This window comes from Notechis scutatus, chromosome 1, assembly GCF_049901735.1.
Source record: "Notechis scutatus isolate UNSWTSFEM ecotype Mainland chromosome 1, rNotScu1.2, whole genome shotgun sequence".
Taxonomy (NCBI): domain Eukaryota; kingdom Metazoa; phylum Chordata; class Lepidosauria; order Squamata; family Elapidae; genus Notechis; species Notechis scutatus.
Genome location: NC_142009.1, coordinates 189,458,342 through 189,469,908, shown reverse-complemented (window position 1 = coordinate 189,469,908; position 11,567 = coordinate 189,458,342). Strand labels below are relative to the sequence as shown.

Sequence of the window (11,567 nt, the reverse complement as noted above, 5' to 3'; positions counted from 1 at the left end):
CGCTCCAACAAAGTGCATACCCGGTTCCAGTGGTACAGCATCTATTACATTCTCTTGGGGGGGAGTCTTCGCAAAACTAGACCTTGCATACCAACAATTGCCTGTTGACCCCAAAACAGCAGAAGCCCAGACAATCATGACGCACAGGGGGGCATTCAAATGCAACAGACTACAATTTGGCGTCAGTGTCGCCCCGGGGGTGTTCCAGAGCTTAATGGAACGCCAATTGCAAAGGATAAAAGGGGTGGTACCATACTTTGACGATGTCCTAATATCAGCCAAGGACAAAGAACAACTGCGAGACCGCCTAAGGGAAGTCCTAAGCAAATTCAAGGAGGTGGGACTAAAAGTAAAAAAGGAGAAGTGCCAATTAGCCGCCGGCAAAGTTGAATTCCTAGGATATCTGATAGACAGTGAAGGGATCCACCCCACAGAAAATAAAGTCAAAGCAATCAAGGACCCACAAATAAAACGGATCTGCAAGCTTTCTTAGGACTCATTAACTTTTATAATATATTCCTACCACAGAAAGCAACCATTGCGGAACCACTACACAGGTTGCTTGACAAGAAAGCAACCTGGGCCTGGGGGCAACGGGAAGAAACGGCATTCCAGGAAATAAAAAACTTGATCACATCAGACCGCGTACTAATACAATACAGCGAAACACTTCCAATAACACTAACCTGTGATGCATCACCTTTTGGCGTCAGCGCTATACTCAGCCACGTATTACCAGATGGGAAAGAAGCACCCATTGCATTCTATTCAAAGATTCTATCAAAGCCGGAGCAGAACCACAGACAACTAGACAAAGAGGCATTGGCCGCTGTCACCGGAATAAAACGTTTCCACTAATATATCTACGGGAGAACTTTCACACTAGTCACAGACCACAAGCCAATCCTGGGCATCATCTCAGGAAACAAAGCCACACCTGCGACGTAACACATTCTGTATAACATTGTTGTTTTCTGATTTCAGGCATCCATAAGAGTGGTGGAAAAAATCCAAGTCTTCCCCTTTTCCCCCACTTCTAATATATTTTGCCTTGGTTCAAGTAAAAAAGGACAGATTGCCCAAAAGATTGTCATTAATACTGAGTGGCATGAGTATGCAAAAAAAAAGCCAAAAATTTTGTGAACCCAAATGCACAAACGAACGCTAGGACAAGATTTGAGATGGAATATCATGCTTTAAAATTGGGTGGTTTGCTTCTTTTAAAACTTGAGCCTTTTTGGTGCCTGGGGAAGAAAATGTGTGATTCCATGGTCAGGAAGCCAAAAATTTTGTGAACCCAAATGCAAAAACGGATGCTAGGACAAGATTCGGGGTGGAATTCCATGCTTAAAAATGGGGTTGCTTGCTTTTTTAAAAATCGAGCCTTTTTGGTGCCTGGGGAAGAAAACGCGTGATTCTGCAGTCAGGAAATCCGGTGCCCAGGAAACCAATTTTTTTTTCAAATGCACAAACGGATGCTAGAATGAGATTTGGGGTGGAATTCCATGCTTAAAAATGTGGTTGCTTGCTCCTTTTAAAAATGTGTGGTGTTAGATAAATGAATTTCAGTGCATTCTTTCCATTTACACAATAGACTTCACATGTGCATGATTAAAAACTTCTCAGTGGCTTAAATCAAACAATAGGGGGATTAATTTGTTAAATAAATATGGAACAAAATCCTTGTTTATTAGCTAGCAAGGCTATATGGCACGGTAAAGGCAGAAAAGGTACTTTAGAGAATGCAAGGACACCCACATAACAACTACCATCAGTTTCTTAAAATAGCTAAATCTTTTCCTCAAATTGTATGGCTGCCCTGTGAAACTGCTGTGTAATCCAAGGAAAATATACAGTATGTCTGGTTTAAGGAGTAATAGACAGATACTACGTGAATCACCATTTTTTAGCTTTTAACCTGGAATCCTGCATGGTTCTATAGGCAAACATAATTACCAAATGCATAAAGTAGACTTAAATATCTTCGATATACAATGCTGTTTGCTAAACACACATTTTTGAAAAACTGCTTTAGATATGCGTGCAATGAATATATTGTGGTGAATAGCGTTTGCCTTCTAGGATCAACTGTGAACAAATAAAAGAACCATCAGTCCAGAAATATGCTTTAGACTAGTACTCAATAATGAATCATGATGAATCATGATAAGGGACATGGAAAATACATTGAACGAAGGACATGGAAAATATATTCATACGTTAAGGTGCTTTTGTACCTATGAAGTTTAGAATTATACAGGCAATGGCTCCTCCCATGTCACTCTGCGTAAGTAAAAGCTGGACTTTGAAGAAGCAAGAACTTTGGTGTTTTTGCTTTTGAACTTTACTGTTGGAGAAGATTGCTGAGAATACTATAATCAGCCAAGAAAATGAATGGTCATCAAACAAATCAACCCAACTTGAGGCACAAATGACCAGGCTCAAATGATAATATTTAGATACATTAGGCAAACACCTACAGTAGCTCTCTAGGGAAGTCTATAATGTTGGGAGAGGTGGAAGGAAAGGGAAGAAAAAGGATGATCAGCAACAAACTCAAATACAGCGGTGATTCCTATCAAAATAAGTCCTGAATGGTGTCCCCCTGCCACTGGTCTCTGTCTGCTACAGAAAATATCAACAAATAATATGTCTATTATATAAAATACTATCATATATACTGATAATATTTGTTTATATATGTGGAATAAATATGTGTATGTATGTATGCCTATGTGTGGAGAGAGAAATGGGAAATTAGTCACCACCTTATTTTTAGTGTTACTGTGCACTGCAAGTTATTTTACACATTGTATTGATTTCAAGCTGCTTGGTTCTATACGAATTCATATACTTTTTGAACAGGTACTCGTGTAAAGAGAAAACAGAAATATACAAGAGGGTATATAGGAGACCCTTTCAAAACAGCTATACAGAAGTAAATCTATAGTAAACAGTAAATAGGTTGTTCCGGAAGATTTCAGTTTATGAAGTATATTGAAAAAATACAGAAAAAGATTTCACAAAAAATACAACAAAAGCTCATTCTTAAAGTGTAAACGAGATGAGACATTGGCAGGTAAAGAAAGAAATAGAAGATATAACAATACCAAGCTTGGACTGGCCAAGTCTTGTTTAAGTTATAAAAATGGATAGGATCATTTGTACTTTGGAACCATCTTAGATGCCTTCACACAGATCATGATTGCACCCAGATCTTGAAGACTAATAGAGATGGAAGGATCTAGCTTTCTGATATTACTAAAAGAGCTGCAGTACAGCAGAAAATCAACTGCTGTCAGCTATAAATCTCAAGCCATATATTCAAAGCATAAAGAAAAAAAGTACAATTTTAAGGGATATAAAATATAGATGTGTAGTCATCAGAGGTGGTATTCAGCAGGTTCTGACCAGTTCCGGAGAACCGGTAGCGGAAATTTTGAGTAGTTCAGAGAACCAGCAAATACCACCTCTGACTGGAGATTTTACAGTATCCTTCCTCTGTCACGCCCACCAAGCCACACCCACAGAACCAGTAGTAAAAAAAATTTGAATCCCAGCACTGGTAGTGATAACAAAAAGCCAATATAAGCTATAAAATATGGGCAACAACAAATCTTAAATATCATATGGCTAATATATTCTAATACACAATGGACAAATATTTGCAGTTTTCTTGGCAAGGTTTTTCAGAGGTGATTTGCTCTTGCAAATCCTTCCCAGGTTTGAGGATGATGGTCCAAGGTCCACCTAGCTATGTGCCTAAAGTGGGACTCCTAGTCTCTCATTTTCTAGCATGGTGCCTTAACCGCTATACCAAATTGACTCTCCTCTGACACAGGTGACTGGAGGCTGATGTTGGAAGAAATAGCCATCTGGTTCAGTTCCAAGCTGGGAGAAAGACACTGGAAACATGGAGGCTGATTGGAAAGAAGATTTAATGATGAAGCAGAAGCATCATGCACAGGGTTCTGGTGCAGCTGACCACGTGGAATTGAGAGTGAGGGGGTTTTATACCTTCTCTTGGGCTTTGAACTTGAGCTTCCTGTTCCTGTGCAAGAACATGTATTCTATTGGCTGTTGTCAGACTCACATGGAGCCAAGGTAGGGGTCATGTTTATCTGAGCTAACTTTGGTTGAAGTTTGGACTGCTGATGCAATGAAGGGGCATTGGGCAATTCCTATTGTGGCTGAGGGCTAATCCTACCTTTGGTCAGACCTTGCTGCAGGGAATTTTTGCCTTTGAATAGAGCTACCTAGATACTTGGCTTTTTTTCAGTAAGCTCTTTATCTCTTAAGTGCTGACATTTGCTGAGGGCTATTAAGGTGTGTGTGTGGGGGTTGTTTTCTCACTCTTAAAAAAACATGTTTCTCAATTTCTTATCCAGGGAAATATAATATGCTGTCTTTTTAAACATTTCTCAAAGTATTTCATTCTTCTAGGAGAAGGGTGGGTGCTAACTTTTTACACTAGTTTTCCCACTGCTGGTAAACCAGGCGAGACCCCCAAAAGCTGACTGATAAAATTAAAAACCACTGCCTGGAAGTTACTCTGCAATAAATTGTGTGAGAGCAGCAACGGCCAGGCCTTGTTTCTGAGTGGAAATAAAGATCAATGGTAAAGTTTATATCATATGAACTTTCATTTCCCCATCACGCTCAGGAGGGACCTTTAGCATATCAAGCGGGTGCTCTGCCACCAGCACTTTCCTTAAAACGTAGACAGTAACTAAGGAGCCTGTCACAAACATTAAAAAGAAAAAGGAAATTCTGGCGGGAGATTATATCCTCTCCCTGTTGACATTTTTTGCTATTAGTTGTGTGACTGCTGGCTTGTGTTCCTTGCACCATCCCATTTATCTGAAGAGATTCTCAGTCATCAAAGTCCAAAAATAAAAATAAAAAAGCACCTTTGGGACATCCCAGCTGTTAAGAGGGCCAGAGGGGCGTAAAGCCAAGACACCCATCTCCTATTTCCCCTTCTGTAGAGGAGACAGGTCCCTCTGCATTATCGTCGCTGACTCCAGTGGGCTCGCGGCATCAGGGTTTTTTTTATATATAGCCAATCGTGGCCGAGGGAGGCTGCGTGCTGCTCCAGGAGCCGATCCGGCACAGCAGCCCAGAAAACGGAGGGGAAAGCCAGCAAGAAGGGAAGGGACGGTGGGAGGGGGTGGTGGCCGAGATTGATGGGCTCGGAGGCTCTGCCTACCGCACTGCCACGGGACGGGTGGGAGGCCGCAGCAAGAGCCCGCAGCCTGGCAGCAGAACCTATCCATCCTCTTTTAGGGCAGGCAGGCAGGCAGGCGATCGCGAGTTCAGAAGAGGCGACGGCGGGCATCGCGGGGAGAGAAGAAGGCAGGCAGGGGAAGAAAGGGAGAAGAGACCCGCCACTCATTGCAGCAAGCGGCAGCAGCTAAACGGCATCGGTAGCCGTCCGGGGAATCTGGGCAAATATGGTGGCTGTTCACACTTCTCATTCTTCCTCCTCCACCGAGTGGATCGCTTGCTTGGATAAAAGGTACCGGCACCTCTGCGGATGCAGCAGGGTGGCGCGCGCGCGTGTGTGTGTGTGTGAGTGTGTGTTGGGAGGGGGGAGAAACTGGAGGGAGGTGCTGGCAGTACAGCAGCATGTGCTTGCATCCCCACTCCACGCATACACACATCACCCATAAAATGAAATTGCCACGACAATTATTTCATCTATCACGCGCCACGTGTGTGCGTGTGTTGTGTGTGTGTGTGTGTGAGAGAGAGAGAGAGAGAGATGGGGTGGAGCGCTCGGCGTGGGAGAAGACGGCGGCGAGGACAAGGGCTCGGGGGCTTTTTCTTTGGGTGTCCAGAGGAGAGTTGCTTTACTGCCCTCTCGAGCATAATAAAAAACCCCACGGAAGTATGGTGACTATCAAATAATGCACCTTTAAAGCCAGTCGAAGGAGTCCTTCCTAGTTCTGCACAGGCCCGCCCTTGCCTGCTGCAGGTATCCTCCAGGGCTGCGGCTGGGAGGCCTCATGCACCAATGGTAGAAGAAACGGGCGGGTCATTTAAGATCTCTCCAAGGCCGAACATCTCCCCCAAAGGCCACAGCAATAGGTACTTTGCCCTCTGGATATTAACGAGAGGAAGGTTAGGCCGGGCATTGAGACCAGGAAAGTTAAATACACATTAGGCTAAGAAACTGGAACATTCCTCAAGGTTTTGGCATCATGCTATTCCCTCAGTGATTTGAAGTACCTTACAGCTTCATCCAGACATTGATATAAAGCCATAAAGTTGGCTTCTTGAATGTCTTGTTACGGGGTGGTGATGGCACAGCCTGCATTATTACATTGATAGGGAGTAAATGTGATAAACCTGAGTAATATTTTCAGATTCATATTTAAAGGGCAGGAAAACAGGCTTGACCAAAGCCAGCATCAGAAACAATCAGACCAGGCTATACACCTGCCTAGTCAGCACTAATCGGCAGTAAATCTCCCAAGATCTCAGGTACATTCTTCTCCCATTATCTAGATTTATGGCTTGAGCTTCTGGAGAAGCTACATTTTTTGGGAAAGTCTTGCATGGAAACAGACAGTAACAGTACATTTGTTTTGGAAATACCCAGGAGGTGTGGATGAGCTGCGGCCTTTGAAATGTGGTTGGACTATGAATCTCAGAATTGATGAATTGGAATCTAACCATATAAGGAAGGCTACAGGCTCTTCACTGTATATTAGAAAGATGTACCATATGTGAATAACCTGCCTTCCAAATCCTCTTTTGGGTTCGAGATCCTGTATTTTGCATCTTACAAACGCATGTACAAAGAAACCTTCAGTATAAAGAAACCTTCCCAAATTGAGTGCCTTCCATTGAATTTTACCTCTGCTAATTCCCAGATGACATAATTATGGGAATTAGGGTGTGTTTATGGTATATAGAAGGCATCAAGAAGGGAAGGGGTGGTATAAGCTAAAATTTATGAAATTGATAACTATATATAAACTGTAGTGGTATCTTGGTTCTCAACTGCTTTGAAACTCATCGAATTTAATACTCAGTGCATTTTGATGAGAAAATTTTGTCCCAGTACTCCTCCTATAACAGAACTTATTGGTGTCGTCTGCCTTGTACTCACTACATTAGTCCTTGGGGGGGGGGGAATGTTTAGTACTCATTATTGTTGTTACTCATTGCACCTCCCGGAATCAATTAACAATGAGTACTGAAGTACCACTGTAATATGGCAAAATAATTTCTATACTCTTCCTTAGCCTAAAGGCCGTTTAATGATATCTTTACAACCATGCATCATACTTGTAGTTGCCTTTGGATGCTGACGGTAAATTCATGAATCAGTTTATAAACTTACTAATGAACAGCCTCCAAGTATGGGTATTAGTCATTTTTGTTCACCAGCTGTTAGTCATTTTTGTCCCTGAATATTGAAAAGTAAAAACAGTAGTAAAAAAGACACTTTTTTTTTTTTAAAAAAATGAGCAATTATTTTTTAAGCTGAAAATGAGACTTGGGACAGCTATGGATTCAGTCGGTCACCAGCAATCATCACTTGTTAGGCTTATTACATATATGCTGTCATTGTTTTTTTGTGGTTAATGGCAATAACACTTAGACTTATATATCACTTTATAGTGCTTTATAGCCCTCTCTAAGCGGTTTACAGAGTCAGCCTATTGCCCCCAACAATTTGGGTCCTCATTTTACCAACCTGGGAAGGATGGAAGGCTGAGTCAATCTTGAGCCTGGTGGGATTTGAACTGCCAAATTGTAGGCAGCTGGCTGCAGAGGTAGCTTGCAGTACTGCACTCTAACCACTGCACCACAGAGGCTCCTTAATGTCAGCAAACATCCCTTAACTTTTCCCCCTAACTTTGAATGTTGTTAGTAGCATCCATAGGTAGAAATCCCAATAGCAAGGATGACCTTGCTTGGTATCAGAAGTTAATAAAACCAACTCTAGTTAGTACTTGGAATAGGAACTATCTGGGAATTCTCAGGCTATGATCTAAAATGTGAAATTGATAAAGCATATCACGAGAAGACAGTGGAGAATGGCTTCTTTGATACTACCCAGAACATTACAAGACATTTACATGGATGTAACCCACAAGAGTCAAGTTTAACTAGAGGGCATCTTTACTATGGAAGTGGCTTATAGGACTGCAGACGAGAAAGCAATAGTTCAATTTTGAAGGTGAGCTTCTAAATGCAACTAATGGTGCCAAATAAGCCCTCTTTATCATCATTAGTCTTTCAATTTATTTAATGTGTAACATTTGTTACATCATGTTGCATATATAAAGGTTTGCCTGAGAATATTCATTTGTATTATTTTTCTTCTTTTCACTTCCTTTTATGGGTCTATATGAGAGGTCTCCAAACTTGGCAACTTTAAGACTTGTGGACTTCAACTCCCAGAATTCTCCAGCCAGCAAAGCTATATAGTAATTAAGTTCAAACTTGTAACATATTCACCATGTCAGGGCACTGATATGTATGCCTACTGTTACCTATGCTTTGTGAGAATTACTTGGATTTAATACCTTGAGCATTTGGTAATTTGGTATAATTTGAGCAATTTTATTTTTATGTTTTCCAGTTGAGGCATGTCCCCATTGAAAGAGAGGAGAGTGTAAAACTAATCTATTCCTGCGATTGCCATAGTCCTTGCTAAGCACAAACACTATCCACCTGCACTTGGAGACTGATGTGTTCAATATGAGTACAGTAAAACAATAGTATTGCTATGTGGCCTATGTATATAGGATATACAGGAGAAACTAGGCACTATTAAAAATGTGAGGCATTCATATCGTCGTTGGATATAAAAAGCCAAAGTACCACATGATAAAAAGCCTAGATGTTGTTCCTGTCACATGGGAAAACCAGGCTGGTGCTATGCATACGCATCCTATGAACATACATCAGAATAAAGTATAAACTAGGAAGTAGAGTTTTGCAATGATAGAGTGGGACTAGTGGTGGGATTCAAATTTTTTTACTACCGGTTCTATGGGCGTGGCTTAGTGGGCATGGCAGGGGAAGGATACTGTGAAATCTCCATTCCCTCGCCACCCTACTAACCTACTTTCCAGCTCCGTTCTCTGGTGCAGGGCAACAAAAGAAGACCCAGCCGATCAGCTGGGGCTTGGGAGGCAGAGAATAGATGGGGATGGAGCCAGTCAGAGGTGGTATTTGCCGGTTCTCCGAACTACTCAAAATTTCTGCTACCAGTTCTCCAGGATTGGTCAGAACCTGCTGAATATCACCTCTGAGTGAGACTGATTGTATGTGTCAGATAACAGAAAAAACTTGCTATTGTAGAGCACAATTACAGTGGAACAATGATCAGCAGAAAATTCTCAGTGATTTTCTGGTATTGTATCACTCTTCATTCTCACTGGAGTGTTTTAAATGGAAAACATTTATCTTTATATCTAAAGAACACCTCAGTCTGGCCTTGCTGAAAGAAGATCTTTTTGGAATTACCTTTTCCAAGAAACCCAATCAATACTAAATCACATGTTGTTAAGTGCTAGGTGAGATCTTGGACTTCAGCATGCTTTTTATAGCTGCTTTTCTTATTATTGACCTGGTTTTCTTTAACTGGTTTCAATGTTTGGCATTGTATTAATTTTAAAAAAATTCATAATTGTGAGATTATATTATAGATTATAGTTTATTTGCTTCCCTGGAAGTCTTTTAGATTGAGATGTAGCATTTAAATAAATGGTTTGCACATTATTCATTGAGAAATAAATGGGTGAATGCACAAATGGTAACTTGGGGACCCTGTATCTGAGGAACAATGTATATGATTATATTGTTGGTTGAACAATTCCTGTTCCCAGTGGGGCAAATTAGCAATAGGATGAATTAGTCTGGATCTAATTCTTAAAAATGAATAAATGAATGCATATACTGGTAATTCGAAGTGATGCCAGCTATGTTATCATTTCTCAACTCTCATTGGCTACGTCCATGTAGCAGTTAACATTCAGTTGAGAGGGCAACAAAGCTGTTTTCAGTTTGCTTTCTTTAGAATAAGATTTAAACCTCATCCATTGGCCTGCTGGGAAAAAGACCTGGGGTGTATATATGTCACAAGAGTACTGCCATATCTACCTGAGAAAGGATGGCTTAATGAAATGGGACAGGGGATAAACAGCAATCTGGAAAAAAAATCCGCAATGAGTTTTGCTGGTGTGGTTTGCATAATTGCTGTTGTGTCTTATTTTATTCTTTCTATTGAAATGTCCTTCATTTCTAAGACCAGCTTCTACTGTTGTCCAGCTTCTACTGTCCTTCATTTTTAAAGATTTAAATAATAGTGGTTCTCTTTCTCATTATTTAAACTTCATTTTGAAACTGGCTGTATGAATCTTATGCCATTATAATATCAAGAAATTAATATAATGTGACTACCTGAAGTAAATATCACCAAGGTCCATCTAGCATTATCTGAAAGTCTTCCCCCACAGTCTTTTTTTTTTTTTTTTGAAAATTTTATTTGGGTTTTCACAAAAACAAAATACAAATAAAACATCTTTTTTGAAAATAGCATGATCCCAGGTTATCACTTCTTCATACAGACACAAAACTCAATTTCATGCTCATTTTTATATTCTATTCCATATCTTATTACCATTTTATATTTTCTACATAATTTTCCCCTCTTCTAATTTTCTCAACTTTGTTTTAATTATCTCAGTTCAAATCATTATATTTATACTTTTGTCTGTCCTGTTACAATTTCACATTATCTTTTCCTATTAAGCAAATTTTTCCCTGTAGTTACCAATTACAGCATGACACCTTTATATCCTTTAATTGTATCCATTCAGGCTTTTATTTAAGCTTCAATGTATAGCTTTAAGATTATAGCATTCAATAACTTCCAATTGAATTCTGCTTGGTACATTCTTAATATAGACACTATATTCTTAAAAAGAAAAAATTATATATATATGTAAATAAAACACATTCCATTCCAATTCAATTTTATCATTAATATGCATTAAAATCTTAACATCTTTAACATTTCTTTTCAATTGAATATCATACTTCCTTGGGAACACTTATAAACTTTCCATAGTTAATTCTTTTTTTTTTTCATATTTCTCACTTATATTTTTATAAATCATTACTAATAATTAAAAATGTTCCCTTTTAATTCTCTCAATCATTTTAATTCATTTATTAACAAACATCCCACTGCATTACAATAAATATTTTATTCATCATCATATTTTCTAAAGTTATTTCTATTTGTAATATAACAAGGCTATCTTATGTACATTTGCAGAATCCCTTTTACAATTAAATTTTCACCCATTATCTCTAAACAAACTTATGGTTACAATCCTTATATCTTTTCCCTGTTTCTCCATTTCTTGTTTCTTTCTTTTACAACTTCTTTTCCTTGCCTTCTTCCCCCTCTTCTTCTCCTTCCCCTTTTTACCCCCTCGTCTCTCTACTCTCTCATCTGTAATCCCCTCTTCTGTTGCTTTCTAATATTATACTTATCTTTCAAATTTTTCTTCTTCTTTTTGGTTGTTTTTTTCTAA

General features: G+C 39.5%; 1 protein-coding gene across 1 annotated transcript in view; it reads left to right on the top strand.

Annotated features, from left to right (window-relative positions):
* The first annotated feature begins 4,993 nt into the window (after window positions 1–4,993).
* The window catches only part of RAPGEF4 (Rap guanine nucleotide exchange factor 4), a 186,629-nt gene continuing 180,055 nt past the window's right edge, over window positions 4,994–11,567 (top strand). Inside the window, exon 1 of the mRNA XM_087949706.1 lies at window positions 4,994–5,518. Within this exon, the coding sequence (XP_087805832.1) occupies window positions 5,454–5,518 (65 nt within the window). The 5' untranslated portion in view covers window positions 4,994–5,453. The remainder of the gene's footprint in view (window positions 5,519–11,567) is intronic.